The sequence below is a fragment of the Zeus faber genome, assembly GCF_960531495.2.
Source record: "Zeus faber genome assembly, chromosome: 16".
NCBI classification, from domain to species: Eukaryota; Metazoa; Chordata; class Actinopteri; order Zeiformes; family Zeidae; genus Zeus; species Zeus faber.
The window spans coordinates 9,923,523-9,940,736 of NC_137202.1; the positions used below are offsets into that span (position 1 = coordinate 9,923,523).

Consider the following 17,214-nt stretch of genomic DNA (forward strand, 5'->3'; position numbering starts at 1 on the left):
GAAAGTTAGTCAGCACCTTTCCGTGTTTGCCATTTAGGCAGGGCTGAGCAATAACAGTTGCCGAGGTGCCGCCTGATTGCCTGCGCGGTACAATATGTTTAGAAACTTGAAATCTTATCCTGGTGCATTGATTTACTCTGGCAACTTGGCAATCCACCTCTACAAGTTGGTGTCGGGTCCTGGTGTAAGTTAAATAGGTTGTGTGTGTGTGTGTGTTTTGTGACAATTCCTCAGAACTACCTGCGGGTGGCGCTGCAGGAGCTGGACAGTGGCTGCACGGCCAAGACGCTGCAGGTTCGCCCGTACGCCACAGTGGAGGAGGTCTGCCAGCTGTGTGCCCACAAGTTCAAGGTGCTGGACCCGGAGTGCTACACCCTGTTCCTACTGACCGAGGGCAGCAGCCAACAGCTGGCACCGGACACCCACCCTCAGAAGATCAAGGCCGAGCTGCACAGCCGCCCCCAGGCGCCGCCGTTCCACTTTGTCTACCGCCGCGTCGCCCCCCCTTCCACCACGGCCGCTCTCGATGCCCAAATGATGAACCTCAACAGCCTGAACGACCTGAACGGGACCCGCGGCCTGATTTCCGGTCCGGGGGAGCTCGGCAACTCGGGCCTCCCCCCCCTCAATAGCCTGAGTCCCAGTCTGAGCCTCAGCCTTCCCCCCGGACACCCGGACACCCAGTCCATAGCTGTCTGACTCTACACCTGTCCAACCAAATAATGACTACCATATATGGTCATTAAAATAGGTTGTTCGCTGTGCCTGTCAACTCGACAGCATGACTGAATGACCATGGTAAAAATGGTTTGGTGCCACAGGCCAAAAACAGGTTTTTGGACGCTCAAAGTACCATCAGCGCCATACATGTCTGGACAGAGTGTCTGTTCATCTCGGGTCGCATTTCCGTCTCAATCGATGTCCCCGCTGGCGGAAAGCTCTTGACAGATGGAGAGAGAGAGAGAGAGAGAGAGAGAGAGAGAGAGAGAGAGCTCTTTCTTTCCTTTCTTCACGTTGTCTCTTATTTCTTTTGGCAAAAAGCCTTGTTGAAAAAATGGACCTGAAGATGCAAATGTCAAATTAACTTTGTTCCCTTAGTGTACCTCGTAACCCGAAGGGTCATGTCGTTTTCCGGTGGAGAGTTTGTAAAAACAATACGCAAAGACACATTTTGGAACTTATTGGTCATAACTCTGGGCAGTGTGATTTGAGGAACGTGCTACAAATATATCTACTCGAGTGAAGACTTCACGCAGCAAAAGGCCAGTCGCTGTTGCAAAAGCTGTCAAAAGCTGTCAAAAGCTGTCAAAAGTTCAAAGCCAAATTTAGAGTTGTGATATTTGCGTTTCCTGACTTGTATACTTCCTTATAGCCCAAAATAAAATGTTTCCGTGGGTCGATAATTGCCGCTGGAGTAGTCTCTCTCATGTTTAGGGGGCTTAAAATAACACTTTATAAATCCCCGGGGGGGAAATTAATTATTATAATTATTTAATAACTTTATTTCAGGCTGTCTAGTAACACTGCGTAGCCAGACTCGTTCCGCTTACATCACTTCCAATTCATCTTAAGTTAACGTAAGGTCAAGCGACGCTCCAAATGTTTCATTAACCTTGGTTAAGAAGCGCAGGCAAGGTTCACAGAGCGGGGAATCGGTTAAATATTGTTCACAGATTTATCTTTTTAATCTGAGGTCATTGTAGCTACAATTTACTCACCACAGTTGCTGGTAGACTGTGCGCTGTTCTTTCCGCGTTTTTAAAAAAAGTAGTGTACTATTGTGTCATTGCATGTATTTTTTGTTTGTTTAAAATGTTTGTTTACATTCATTTATATATGCATTTAATATTTACTGATTATCCTGGAGATATACGACATATGACAACGTAATTCTGCCACGTTAGAATATGGACAAAGTCATGAAATACAGTACTACTGACAAAAAGGTTTGTTTCTTTCTTTATTTCTAATCAAGATGGAAGCCGAACTAGCCTTTATATGAAATAGTTGATCTAAAATGTGGAAACCTCTTCAGCTGGTCTAAGGTTACACACAGTTACAGTAACAAAAGGTTATTTATACGCTCGGCTCTGTGGGGAGGAAAGACAATGTCCGAAAAGAGTTTGGAGGGATGGAGGGATATAGGAGAACTACCAAGAAAATGTCAGGATAAGGAATTATATCGGTCCAAGAAAGAAATACTGTTGACATGTTTATTAAATTCCACTTTTTTTTTACAGATTCCTTAATGTGTTTAATTTTCAAATGAACTGAACAGTAATGGGATTCCTGTTTGACATTAAATGGATGTGAAAGTGAATGTGCTGGGTTTAGGGGAATGGAAAGGAAGCGTGTGTGACAGAAAGAGCTGTTTGGCCTTTTGTTAAAAAAAAAACCAACAACACTATGTATCAACGTTTGTATTTAGATTGTAATATGTACCTTTTGGGAGTCTGAGTGAATCTTTTTACTCTCACATTAGTGAGTGAACTAACTTCTTTTTTTGTTGATGCAAAATGAGTATTTATATGTATCTGTGCGGGAATTTTTCACAGATGGCTTCCCCATTTTGGTCTGGAATATTCATGGTGAGAGGATAAATGTCACGGTGTCTTTGTCAGCCAAAAGGCCATTGAATTATATCATAAATATTCTTTTGCACTTAATAAATTTTGACTATGAAATGACCTCTGTGGTTTTGTGTGTATATATTTTTATATATATATATATTGTTTATATATGTTGTGAAATGTGTTTATATTTTAAATATATAAAACAAAATAACCTAATTATATAAACAATATAAAACACTATAAGTTAATTTATTTTTTACCTCCTGCAGACCCCAGTTCTGGAACCGTCGTATATAGTGACCTCTAGCGGTCAAAACTCACTCATTGTACTATTACTTATTACGGTTTGGTTCTGTTTTTATCTGGGCCAGATCAAAACAAAATCAAAAAAATAAAGAAATAAAAACTCTCGCAATTCTCATCTGTGTTTATTACTATTATGGAGACACGCTGTGCTGGTGTGCATGCTTGTGTGTGTACAGCATACAGTATATGTGTGTGTCTGGTCAAATACAGGCAATGCGTTTGGTTACCTTAAGCAAGGACAACTTTATTAATGCTCAGGTAGCAAAAATGTTTTCCTCAAATTACGTCTATAACATTTAAACCACAAAAAAGGTAAACCAGTCCATTCCTAAAAAGCAGCTTCTTGTGCATGAAGAGGTACAACAATGTGTCGTCTGCGTACTGTACGCCTCCGTCCTCCGCGTTTCCAGTGCCATCGCAGAAACTTAGTTCTCTGCGTGTGGGGTTGTCTGCGTGTGGTGATTTCAACCTGTGTTCATCGATTGCTCTGACGAACAAGAGGTGCACAGCCACCCCTGCTTCCTGGGCCCAGTTAACTAGACCCAAGGCTCGTGTGGCTGCTTAAATCACACCACCCCCACACCACATTCTCCACATTCCATTGTCCCAACGTACATGATCAGAGTTACCCGAAATAATTTAATTGAATTCAACTAATCTCCATGCGAGTAAACAAAGAACGAGGATCGATACAACTCCAGACAAAGGGTCTCATGGGGGGAGGGGAGGAGGGGGCTAGGATCTATGAAAATATATTCAAACAGATATACATAAGAAGACAAAAAATATAAATACATTTAGACCTATTTTTATACATATGTACAGCAGCAATATGTCACCCATGTGAATATCACAAATTATATAGAAATGTCTCCTATAAAACGTTTCTCTCGGAAAATGTGAGCGTCTCATAACGGCTTGCTCACTTTCAAAAACGTGCTACTGTGTTTGTGTGTTTTCTCTTTGCTTTTGAAGTACGGAATACATTGAACCAAATCGATCAGCGGTATCAGTGATGTATCAGAGGTTCCAAAATAAAGTACTAATAAAAATGAACCCAGGGTCATCAAAATAGAAACAGAATTCCCTAGTTGCTTCAGTGCATTGCATTGTAACGTAATGGGGCCTCACCGGAGCATGTTAACCTAATGATCAATCAGAACGAAAAATATTACAAATGATCAAAAATAAATTAATAAATTAAAAACTGCTTTCAATGAACCAAACTGGAAAGAAAATGTAAAGATTTCGGAAACTTTGGGCTTGGCATACGTTAGAGTAACAGTCCTGTTTGGATAATGATTTTAAATTATTCTATAAATAATCTCATAATGAAGTTTGATTGTATATATTCTTGTATATCAGCAGATATAATACACCTTGAATAACAATATTATTTTATACTCTGCTGTTATAAACTGTTTTTTTTTTTCATCTTTGATCGTTAAAGCGGCATATTTACTCATGTAAGCTCGTAATTATTGCGTAACATATGATTTTCAAACACATTTAAAACCCTGTTTTCCGGCATATGTTGTACAGAGTTGTACTCTGCTCCTCTGAAAATAAATAAATACATATGATATGTATAAAAACAATAGTAACATTTTACATTCTAAAGACAGACATTTCTTCATCAAAACAACGTGTGACATATTTTGTACTCTCGGTAAATAAATAAAACATTTTACAATAAACAAATGAGCTGTAGTCCGTTTTGACAATGGTTTCTCCTCAAAAAAAAGAAACCCCCCAAAAAACCTTTTCAGGGACCTTACTGGAAGGGAAAGAAAAAGTCGATCAATTCATCATAGAACCAACGGAATTTGACAGAGAAACAAAGTTTAGGGTTTGTGGTCCCCAAGCCGGTGGGGTTCAGGGTCACAAACAACTAATTCACAACTCTTCTAAATCCTAGTCGGGACACTGATGTAAGCACAAACCTAACCGCGTGTATGTTTGACATTACAAAATTCAAAAACCTTTTGGTTTTTGAAAAGAGAAAAAAAACAACCCCCAAAAAAACGGGAAAGCCCCCCCCCCCATCGTCCGTTTTGAAAACGTCGGAATTTTGGCGGGAGCGAGAGAGAGAGAGAGAGAGAGAAGTGCTGATGCTTTTATGCAGCATCCTTCGCTACTTCCTACGACATGCGAACACCACTGACACTGCGGATCTGACCCATGCACGTGATTCCCTTTGTGAGGTCACAAAAAAAAAAAACAATAATCTTTGGGGGGGGGGGGAGTGGATGTTGGGGGGGGGGGTTCGCCTGCCAAGGTAGCAGCAGGATCTGTCAAATAAATCCATCTCTGTTCTGTGTCTATTCATGACGCGTCATTGGAGGAAACGAGAGCGACTACATTATGAACGTGACCGTGTTGTTTTTACAGTGGCCTCCAGGCGGCGCCACAACGTCACCCTGAAATCTTGAGCGGCTGAGCCGGGGTCCGCAACAACAACAACTAACAAAAAAAAAAAAAAAAAAAAAGCCTGAACATCTAAATGTCAAATTCTTTTTTTTTTTGTTGTTCCGTTAGTCATTTGGCATTGAGGCGGTATTTGAAATAATACAAATCAAATAAATACAAATAAAGCAAAAAAAAAAAAAAAAAAAAAACCTGCTTCATCTTACAAGGCCCAGTCCCTTATAATCAGCGTGCATTTGGTGGGGCTGCTGCGGAAACAGCTGTAACAGACTTCCAATGTTCTCAGTGCAAGTTTCCTCTTCTCTCCCCCAGCATATACATCTACCTCAATGCTCTGATGAGAAATACGGTTGATCCTGCTGGATTTCTTTACCAAGAAATTGTGCTTTTATTCCTACCTAACAGAAGTGGTATGATACAGGGATCGATGACACAGGGACACCTCCAGGTTCGACAGGGTCCCGAAAATGCGTCCTGGGCCCTGAAACGTAAGCCTACCCCCCCCCCCCCCCCCCCCCCGCCCTCCCCAAAAGTACAAGTACAGGTTGTTACCGTTTGTGGTCGCAGAGTAATGTGCGTCGTACGTGAATAAATAATAAATAGGATATACAGGCATATTTACAGAGGCATAATATTATATGAGACGGAAAAAAAAATAAACTCTCAGTAAAGCTACTTATTCTTTCAATACAAAACATAGTCCCTACTGCAGTGATACTATCCAATTCCATTTTTGGGGAGCGAACAAAGCACGTCCGATGCCCTGTAATCTGAGGTGTGGTGGTTGGGAGCGCATGACCTTGACCATGACCTTGCAAAACTTCACCGATGACGGTTATTCATTGCGCGACGCAAAATGCGGTTCCTCCGTCCGGTGTTCTGTTGAGCGTTCTTTGTCCAAAGGCTTCAGTTCGTGGCCCTTGTGGGCTTAGAAGGTGTCGTCTACTGATCGACGCAAATTTTTCCACCACTGAACGGACAAGCCGGCGCTACACATCATTGCTTATATCGTTATTACATCATCTCAATAATATTCCCCGACTAGTAGGTTCTAAAATCTAGGACCAGCAGTTCCCCTCAGCTGGTTAGCAGCTAGTAAATGTTACAACAACACGTCTCTGAACATTAGATTTATATTTAACGTAATAGGGTCTTGAAATAAAAGTCCTTGAACCAGGACCGAGCAGTAGTCGACCGTTTCGGGGGTTTTGGCGTCTTTGTCGTTTGGGGCGTTGATCCCAGTCCCGCCCCCGCGATAGGGGGGGTGGAATCAATCAATTGGGGGGGGGGGGGGGGGGGGGGGCGGCATCATCTGCGTAGAGGTGGAGCAGGGAGATGGCCCTGGAGTCCCCGGGCGAAAAGAGCGGCAAGGACCAGGGCCCGGAGCGCGGCTGGCGAGAACTCCTCGTCGCCGGTTTTAAGCGGCTCGGAGGGCGCGCACGGCGAGGCTTCGAAAGCGTCGCGCCGCAAAGCGCAGCGCACCTGAGCCGGGGCGGCTGCAACGGTCGTTGGAAGGGCCAGGAAAGGGTCCTGGAGAGGTTTTGAGGAAAACGCCCCGATGGCTGATGGGACCTGGACTCGGGGGCGCCATGTGACCGTGCTGCTCCGCCCCCGCCCCCGTCAAGTGTTCCGAGCAGATTAAAACTGACGTGAAATGATTTGCAAATACTGACCCTGCTTCCAAATATGCGCGTATGTAATATGTAAACACTGCTATACATGTTTAAAGTGTGTGTGTGTGTGTGTGTGTGCGCGTGCGTGCATGCGTGTGTGTGTGTGTGTACAGGGCGTCCGGCCGCTCCCCCCGCGCCTCTCAGTCGTCTCGGCAGGTGGGCAGGTTGACGAAGATGAAGATGTTGTACTCGATGAGGCAGGAGAAGCAGAGGAAGACGGAGTAGAGGAGGAGGCAGGCCAGACCCAGGCGCCGGTCCAACACCCACTTGTTGAGGTGAACGCCCGTCACCTGGGACGAGAAGGGGGACCGGTTAGAGGGATCGGAGGATAACGGAGGAGCCCCGAGGGGGAACGGATTCTGTGGAACTTTAATTGCGCCGTCCAAAGATGATACAAACTGTTGATATCACGTTGAACTGAGTTGACTGTCAATTTTGGACGATCCAAATAAAACGTTACCATATGTTTCGGCATTTCTGTCGGGGCGGCGGAACCCACCGACCTTTCTCCCTCCGGCGGATCATCAAGCTCTTCCACCTTTCCCCGAATGTTTATTTACGTATTTATTTCCCCCTCCAAATTCCCACGTCTGCCGACGTCACCGGTTCTTATCAGAGGGCTTCGCTGACGGCGATGCTCGCTGGGTTTCCACGCGAGCCGGCACGTTTGCCGAGCGCGACGCGTTCGAAACATCTGCCGCGTGACGCAAGGCGGGGGAGACAGAGGTACGGGAGCGCCGGGGAAGAGAGGAGGAGGGGATGGACGTTACAGGCCACGCTGCGGGGAAGCACCAGCGCCTGGGAGTCTTGACCGGCAGGTTAAAACGGGGCATCGGATTTATCACGGGACGCCATGTGACGCGTCGCCGCGACGCACTGCATGCTGGGTACTCACCGTCATGAAGACCGATGCCAGCAGGAGGACCACGGAGAAGATCAGACCTTTGCTGTTCAGCTTGATCTGTAAAAAAAAGGACGTTGTTGTTATTTTTGGGGAGGTCACACATTTTGACGCCACCTCGCGCAGTATAAGCAGGTTCTTCAAGCGTCCTCCCTCCCATCGCTCTGCAGAGCATTCCAACGGCCGCAACATTTGTGTCACTGGACAAAACGATCGTCAGGTCGTCAAACCGCGACGCCAAAACCAGGGAAAGGTCTCAAGTTTTTGAGCGGCTGGCGGTCCCTCTCCGGCGCAGCCAACACGTCGAGGCCCCCCCCACCCCACCCCCACCCCGGGGGGGGCTGTGGCCGTCCAGGTCACCGGGTCGCTGTATCACCTCCTCTCTCGCTGTCAACACTCCCGGCCGTCCTGCGCTAATACTTAGGTGCACTTGTACTGTATGTGTGCGTTTTTTCTGTTGTGAGATTTTTCTGATCGAAGCCGAGGGTGAACTGTGACATCCCATCCGCATCTTTGCTCTCTTGCTGATCTGTGTTCATATTTCTGTAAACATATTTATACCTACACTCGGTACTCGTACTATTAACCACAACCTGTATTCGACTTTTTAAACGGTTTTAAAGTTGAGCACTGTCAGAGTTCGCGTACATTAATATCACATGGCACGGTGGTGGCACGGTCGTGCAGTGCATTGCAGTGCATTGCACTGCTGCCTCACAGCAAGGAGGTCCTGGGTTCGATTCCCGCCTGGGGCGCTGTTGGCACCGCGCTCCGGCGGGTTATCTCCCAAATAGGAGCCTTTCTGTGTGGAGTTTGCATGTTCTCCCCGTGCTCACATGGGGTTTCCTCCACCTCACGTCAGTAAGGACCCCCACCAAAAACATGCACACATCACCATTGTCTGACCAGCGATGGACACTCATCACCAGGTCTCCGGGCGCGTCCACGAATGCTGCCCACTGCTCCTGGCTGTTCCCCCAGTGGAAGGGCAAGCCAGGATGGGTTAAATGCAGAGGCCACATTTCACCAGCCACCACCCAAAAAAGCGTGTGTGTGTGTGTGTGCATGTGCTGTAGTGTGGTGTGCTGCGTGACAATTAAAGATTCTTCTTCACCGTGGCCTTCAAATGGAATCGGCGTTGGCTGATGGGAATCGGCGAGGCACTACATGCGACTTACGTAGGAGCCGTAGTTGATGGCGAGGGTCTTCAGAGCCCAGGGCAGACCCAGACCGACCAGAATGTCAAACACGTTACTGCCGATGGAGTTCGACACGGCCATGTCGCCCATACCTGGAAGAGACAGGGAGGACGTCAGGACAGGGAGCGTTGAAGCAGCACGCGATAAACGAGTCGCGGGGAGGCGGGATGAAGGAAATGGGTTGTGGGGTTAGGAGGGGAAAAAAGAGGCGACAGGTTGAGTGACGGAGGTACAGGATGAAACGGAAAACGACAGGTAGAGAAAGGGCGGGGGGGGGGGGTTGGGTACCAGCATGACGACTGAGACATTTGGGTCACAAAGGAGCGACAAAAAAACCCCCAAAAAAACGGAGCAGCGGCACGAACAACAAAGCGAAAAGCGTCAAGTGCGGCGTCGAGCCCCCATCGAGCCCAGCCAGACAGACAGGCAGGCAGACAGGCAGGCAGGCAGAATCCCCCGCTAAATATTTGATGAAGGGGGCAAGAATAAACACAGATGAAACGATGGAGGAAGGGACCCTGATGCGCCATCTTCCATCTCCCCCTTGTCCTTTATCGTCACAGCAGAGGGACAGAAGAGAAGGGCAGCTCAAACAGAAAATATATAACAATCATAATAATAATATTAATTATTATAATAATAATAATAATGAATATAGCTGCAGTCAGCAACACACGAGGTCCAGTTTAGTCCCGGTAAATAAGTATTACAGTTCTCCGGATTCTGTGCAATGCAGCACGGGTTACAATGTTTCTATTTTCAGAGACGAACCGTGGGTTTATAAAGCACTGGTTCATGAAGTTACAAAGTGACTGTGTTCTCAATGTAACGGCAACGTCGATTTTTCGGTGCGTGGGTGAAGTTTCATCAATATTTCTTGATACAAATGTAGATGAGAATCAAACTTGGACGCCAACACGAGCTGGGAAGCGGGAAACATTTTGCCTCATTGCTTTCATCCGCCAATAATGGTGCAGGGCTGTTCCTAATGCTGCTGCTGCAGACAACATGTCATCAAAGTGCTGCTCTGATACTTCCCGTGCTACAATTGGGAAATTCGGTTTAGTAGATAGAAGGTACTTGTTTAAATTATAATGCAAACAACATTTATGGAAGTTTAACATTCATTTGGCTGTTCGTGTCACGTGTTTGTTTCTCCGCTCTGTACGATTGGCTGTTCGTGTTGTGTCTTTATAGGTAGAGGAAAACGGACTCTGTATCGAACTGTATTGAAAACAAATCTCACAAATTGATCATCTTTATGGCGGAAGATTTCAGCTTGAAAATGATCGATATCGGTGTTATCTCCACACCGTACCGTGAAATACCAAAAAGGTTGTGGTATTTTTGTGAGTAATAACCATTTCACGGGCTTCTTTTTTCCGCCGCCTCGCTGGATCTTGAATGCATCACTCAGTCCCACAATAAGTGGATTTTCCAAGTGTTTGTGGATAACTTGTTGATGTATTTTTCATTAATACGGCGAAGTAATGGTGACCATGGATTTAAAATATCAATCAAACAGATCTACTGACATCTACCAGGTAAGAAGCTATATAAGTACAAATTTAAAAATAATCAAAGTAAATATTATCAGAATCAGAATCAGAAATACTTTAATAATCCCCTCGTGATGTTATGATGACGCCATAAAGCGTCCAAGAGCCAAGAGCAGCAGAATATTTCAGGTCAAAGTTGCTCGATTTTTCACTAATATCAGCTCTGTATGCGGATCGATTTGGATAAATTTAAACCACGAGATCATTGTGAAATACCCGTTCAAACGACACCTCAACCCTGCTCATGCGTTACGCCTGAGTTAGTGTTCAAGATAACAATATGGCTCCACCTCACTAAAATAATAATAAATATAGTTGTAGGCAGCAACACACAGGGCCCAGTTCAGTCGTGTTGGGGGCATTTCAAGATTCAAGATTCAATTTATTTGTCACATACGTATACATACTTTCATACATATATGCAGTGAAATGTAATATTTTACAGTTAGTTTACGTTGAACGCTGCCTGGGCTCGCCCCGCTCTGTCATCTCCTGGTTGCTCGTCTTGTGGAGCAACCCGCTATGCTGTCTACACAGCGCAACCCTCCCGTCTTTAAAACAACCGTCCATGTTTGCCTGCTAAACCAGAACTTCTCATTGTTATAACTCACCATGTTGTCTGTGGAATACAGTGTCAGGGTCAGTGACGGGTGGGCGTTTGGTGCCGTGTCGGGCACGTCATTTACTTGTTGAGTTTTTTCCTCGGTTAGTTACGTTTCCAGGAAATACAACAAACGTTGTGGTGTTGCTGTGGGTGACTACCACTGCACGGCTTTTATTTTTCCGGCGCCTCGCTGGATCTTGAACGCATCATCCGGTCCCACAGTTCAGTGGTTTTCGAGTGAACGTGAAGGGAAGGACTACTTTATATTCTAATTTTATGTTCATTAACCCGGCAAAGTATTGTGGACCACAGATTTAAAAAAATCTAAAGGTTGGGAACGTTGAGCTACTACAGAGTGGCCGCGTCTACGCCGCACACTGGACACAGTCCAACAGGAACAGGAATCTGTACATTTATAGTAAAGGATCTAATGAGGTTGAAAGCGTCTCACTGTATATCTCATCTCCTTCATTTTAGAGCGAGAGGTATGATGTGTGAGTTAATGAAGACCAACTGAATATTTCAGGTAAACGTTGTTCGGTTTTTCCACTCATATCTGCTCAGTTTGTGGATCGATTTGGATGAAATTTAAACCACGAGATCACACCGGTGAAAACGACACCTCAACCGTGTTTGTGGATTCTATGGCTTCCAGATAGATTTAGGCTTCAAAATTCTGAGAATTTTTTCGCCCGAAGAAATACAATAGGATCCTACCCCTACGAGCTGGACCCCTAATAATAACAATAATAATAATAACAATAATAATAATAATAATAATAATAATAATAATAATAGTTATTATAATAAAAGAAAACAAAAAAGAAGACAAGCCTGTAATCTTTAACCAGCCTCTCTCAACTCTACTTTGAAAGTCCTTCTGTGTATGTGTGTGTGTGTGTGTGTGTGTGTGTGTGTGTGTGTGTGTGTGTGTGTGTGTGTGTGTGTGTGTGTGTGTGTGTGTGTGTGTGTGTGTGTGTTAATCGAGTGTGAAGGCATTAACCGAGGTAAAAGGGTGACAAAAATTTGATTAAAGTAATATGTGCTCTTTCCAACTCTGGCAAAATGTGAATGACCTCGCGGGTTGGTTCCTTATTATAAAATGAAAAGTGATGTTTTGACCGCCGGGTAAACATAGAGAGTCACTTCAAGTAGTGCGCTTGAATCTGGATACATTCTTAATGATTACAAGGCCTCTGTGGAATTCTCGATTCTGATTGGTCGACAGTTGCGATGAGCGGTCAGTTGTTTCTGAATGATGACCATTGTCTGTTAATAATGACCGTTGTCACGGGGCAACCACTTCTCTGCCTGGTGTCACATCACTAGCCACTGGCACCATCTTGTTCGCTATCGCAACATAGTAATTATAATGAAAGACTTGAAGAGATGAATGTGGACATTGATAGAAAAATGCATTAATGTAAAGCTAGCATTTAACATTAATAACAGCAAATAGGTTTATCATATGTAGGACAAATAATTTGCGGCGTTGGTACAGCTATGTAGTTGTTGATTATTTTTCTCAGCGGAAGCTCTTAAACTAGGCATAGTGGTTATAAAATCATATAAAATCATGTTTAACAGGCGGGGTAATGTGCAGCCAGCCCGTCACGACAAAATAACCCCCTATGGGCTGATACAAGACTGATCACCCTGTTGGGGGTTATTTTGCCGATAATGACCGGACGGCTGCACATTATCACTTATTTGTTATACATCATTTTGTACGTTATCTCTATATTTTACCGTCATTTTAATTAAATAGTGTCACCTTGTCTGGCCACGATGAGGCTGGCCATACAGTCTGGGACGCTGGTGCCGGCCGCCAGGAAGGTGATGCCCATGATGACGTCCGGAATACCCAGCGTGAAGCCAATCACTGTCACCTGAGAGAGAGGAGAGAGAGAGAGAGAGAGAGAGAGAGAGACCGCGTGAGAGAGAAAGACAGGCTTCCACACTCTCCACACTCCGTAACCCCGGGAACCCGCCCCCCCTAGACACCGGGACCAATTACCCACTATCATGGACGCCTCCCCTCCAGTCAGATGAACCCGTGCAGATTATAACAACCCAGCAATGAACTTGAACTATCTATCTATCTATCTATTCATCTAAATATCCATCCATCCCTCTCTTACCATCCAGACCATGACGTAGGAGAAGGCGGCGATCCACAGGGTGGAGGAGACGAAGGAGAGCATGAAGCAGTTCTCCCATCGCGGCGTGGAGCAGTTGGGGACGGTGAAGTAGAGCAGCAGGCAGAGCGGCCAGGCCAGCAGCCACTTCAGCTTGTTGAACATGCCGGCTGGAACAGACCCAGGGAGGAGGAAGAGGAAAGATGATTAAGATGACGGTGGGACCGGGTGAATGCGGATGGACGACTGGGCGGCGGGCCGAGAGGGTGACCGGTGAGTGTAAACAGAGGAAATAACAGATGCTCCACCTTTCTACTAACAAAGTAGTACGGCTAATAAAGTGTGATATTAGCTTGTCTCACTCTTATCTTAATAGTTGAACCAGTTTCTCAAGGTTACCCACTAAAGTTACCAACACCAAATGCCAAAATCAAATTCGCGAACCAGAGTTTAAAATATATGTATTTTTGTGGCAGACATGATTTTACAATTGGAAATGTAAAAAAAATGCAAGATAATAAAAAAATTGTGTCATAGCCAGTGAGCCGTAGTCAAAGAGCTACCGATTGGCAATCCCTGACGTAGTCCATCCCAGTAGGTGTTTGTACGACCAGATGAGCTGATGGATCTGCAGTAATTGGTTTGCTTACGATTGCAGGTCAAGGGACCCATGACCCTGATAGATATTATCCCAAACACCAACACTCTATCTCATATATGTGTCCATTTATACCCAGAGACCTGTGAAGTACTATGTGTTGCCCCTCTTTTCAACATGAACTAATTCTCTCCCTCTACCTGGACACTGGAAGGGTACGAAGGGCCCCTCTCCGTCCTCCTCCTCTTCTTCCTCCTCGTCGTTCTCGTTGTTCTCGTTGTCCTCGTTCTCCGTCTCGTTGCCGGCCTCCCGGTCCTCGTGGCGACCGTTGAGGCCCCTGTCGGCGGCGGCCCCGCTCAGCCCGTTCTCCAAGCCCCGCCTCCCGCCGGCCTTCACCGCCACGTCGGAGTCGCCGTTGGTGAATGTCCGCGTGTTGATCAGACGCTGGCGCTGGAATGAAGGATAAGAAAGACACATTTAAAAGTAGGACCCGAAAAACACCAGAGGAAGTCAGAATGTATGTGAGTAATGGAAGAAGAAGAAGAAGAAGAAGAAGAAGCAGAAGAAGAAGAAGAAACTGTATTCATATAGAGTTAATAAATGAAGACAGAAGAAAAAAGAAAAATGGTCAAATACAGAAGAAAGACAAAAAAAGATTGTACAGTAGTAAAATAGCCAAAAGCCAAAACCATGTTACTGTATTTTCTTTCTGGAAATAAATTTGAAAATAGTTGTATATAAAATTATTACTTTTAACCATCTACATGAGGTCTATGTTTCTGAATTTTGCATCAAATAAAATAGAATAAAAAGTAAAATAAAAATAGAAATTGCGCAAAAAATATACACAAATCGCATAAAATACAAAACAGAAGTAGTAAAATATGTAAAAATATACAGAATATACAAAATGTGATTCTATGTACATTACCTATTGGGCTCAAGATGTTTATTACAAAATGCAGTATGAATGTGTGTGTGTGTGTGTGTGTGTGTGTGTGTGTGTGTGTGTGTGTGTGTGTGTGTGTGTGTGTGTGTGTGTGTGTGTGTGTGTGTGTGTGTGTGTGTGTGTGTGTGAGACCCACCTCGGTAATGAGCATACGGGAGGCCATGGTGAGCCGGGTCCTAGGGGAGAAGTGGGAGGTGATCATGATCCTCATTCCGGCCTCGGAGAAGGAGAGCTGGTGGGGGTACGCAGAGAGCAGCTCGTCCACCATCAGCACCGACTGCTTCCTGTGGTGATTCGCTGCGGGACAGGAAACACATGTAAGATAAAATAAGATAACGATAATATTAATCTCCAGGTAGGAGATCAGGAAAAATAACATTCAAATATAGTACATACATATAGTAAAGAAAAAATGCTCAAGCGATAGAAGATGGTGCAGGTACAGTCAAGAACTACAGAAAAACTGTTTTATACTGCATGATATTATACATTAGAATGTTATTTCATAATACTAAGAGGGAATTTACATATAATTGTTGCACTATGCCTTTATATAGTGCAACTACGCTTAAAAACAAAGAAAAAGAAAATGCAAAACCACCTTCATATTGTTCAAATTACCGCTATCAATTCACAAAAAAAGCTTAAGATGAACTAATACATTTCTAGATAATGTTCTCTCAGGTTTTACAGGTTTTATATTCTTAAATGTACGCCGCCTCTGCGGAGTCATATGGTAATTGGTATTTTGGAAGCTTTTTGGGGGGAGGTGACAAAGAAACGGTGCTTGTTTCATTGCATAAGGAAACGGAGTAAAATAAAATAATCTGAAGTACGTCTTTTTTTTTGTGAGTAATTCATTATAGATGATGAATATTTTACATTTGAGTTGTGTCCCATAAAATTCACTCAACCCTGTTACCTGAACACATCCACCCCTATGAAATTATTTGGAATATTCCACAAGTCACATGTTCAACAAGAATTGGCATCATCGGAATTCCCTGAAGGCCTTGGGAAGAAGTAATGTCAGTTCTCTCATTCTTTTTTTTCCTCTATTTTCACTGATACTGTGGTAGTGGCTGAGAAGGTCACTCTCAAAGTACAACCCTCTTACCAAAAGTATAGCTAGAAAGTAATGTATTGATTTTGTTCAAATAAATTCTAGGTAAATCATTAGAATGTCCTTATTGTCCTCACGCCATAAGCGCTAACGCTTGTTTGGCACATTTAGTATATTTACTAATTCTATGATAAAAACTCAGTCCTGTTATTGTTTTAAGCCACCTTCAACACAGAAACCTTGTAAAAAAATGGATATTATTGGATAGAATTAGCTAAAAATTGGATATTATTACCTGAGTTGGGTAAACACATATTTTGAATGGTTAGATACATGTCTTCTTAGAGTCAATGTTGAAAATAATGAAAAATTACGAATTTCAAGAGTTACAAGGGATAAACAGCACCCTAAGCGTGGAATCGCACTGTGAGGGCGTCCTGTACTATAGCAGAATACCTTTCTTCAGCAGGACGGCCGTGGCGTCGCAGCCGTCGTCCATCTCCGCGTTGCTCGCCGCTCCGTTGTTCAGACTGGACGAGTTCTTATTCCTCCGCTCCAGGAAGCGCACGATGTGCGAGTTCAGTCTGAAGAGAGGACGCCCGACACCCGTGAGCTCGCAACAATAAAGCTTCCAAAAGAAGGATGAAATACTCCCAAGTTTCTCCTTTTGGTTTTTACTTTTTTGATTCTTTTTAAAAAATATTCTTAAATAAATTCCGAGGTGCATCATCAACAAGAAGAATGTTTGTTTTTAAGTGTATTCAAGATTCAAGATTCAAGATTTTTATTTGTCACATACATATACATACTTTCATACATATATGCAGTGAAATGTAATGTATAGAGTATATATAAAATATCTAACTTCAATTTCAAATTTAGAACATACTTACTTCATGATCATTATGTAGACGAAGTACATCAGAATCAGCGTGAGAGCTTCCCACCTGGAACACGCACAATGTGGTCGGCTTTTTTTCAGAAATAACAAATGCAACTTTAAATTCAGTATAATAATAATGTTTCGGACATCGTACAACATATTAATTTAACAGTTGTAAAACAAATGTAATTTCTGACTCACCACACCACTTTTTCATCATATATGAACTGTAAGGATAAAAAAAAAAAAAAAAGTTTGAAGAAACAAATGAACAACAAAACAATCAATGAACAACCTTAATCATGATGAAACCAGGCCCCAGGCTGTTGTAATCGAAAAAA

General features: G+C 43.9%; 2 protein-coding genes across 2 annotated transcripts in view; one reads left to right on the forward strand and one right to left on the reverse strand.

The window, feature by feature from the left end:
* The window catches only part of rin2a (Ras and Rab interactor 2a), a 42,801-nt gene extending 40,114 nt beyond the window's left edge, over positions 1-2,687 (forward strand). The window contains exon 12 of the mRNA XM_080016083.1: positions 235-2,687. Within this exon, the coding sequence (XP_079872209.1) occupies positions 235-699 (465 nt within the window). The 3' untranslated portion in view covers positions 700-2,687. The remainder of the gene's footprint in view (positions 1-234) is intronic.
* Positions 2,688-5,923: 3,236 nt separating this feature from the next.
* slc24a3 (solute carrier family 24 member 3) overlaps positions 5,924-17,214 on the reverse strand; it is a 68,491-nt gene continuing 57,200 nt past the window's right edge. The window contains exons 8-17 of the mRNA XM_080016081.1: positions 17,075-17,100; positions 16,884-16,937; positions 16,447-16,574; positions 15,064-15,224; positions 14,179-14,428; positions 13,384-13,550; positions 13,017-13,131; positions 9,059-9,171; positions 7,875-7,940; positions 5,924-7,269 (exon numbers count right to left, since the gene is read on the reverse strand). Of these exons, the coding sequence (XP_079872207.1) occupies positions 7,120-7,269; positions 7,875-7,940; positions 9,059-9,171; positions 13,017-13,131; positions 13,384-13,550; positions 14,179-14,428; positions 15,064-15,224; positions 16,447-16,574; positions 16,884-16,937; positions 17,075-17,100 (1,230 nt within the window). The 3' untranslated portion in view covers positions 5,924-7,119. The remainder of the gene's footprint in view (positions 7,270-7,874; positions 7,941-9,058; positions 9,172-13,016; positions 13,132-13,383; positions 13,551-14,178; positions 14,429-15,063; positions 15,225-16,446; positions 16,575-16,883; positions 16,938-17,074; positions 17,101-17,214) is intronic.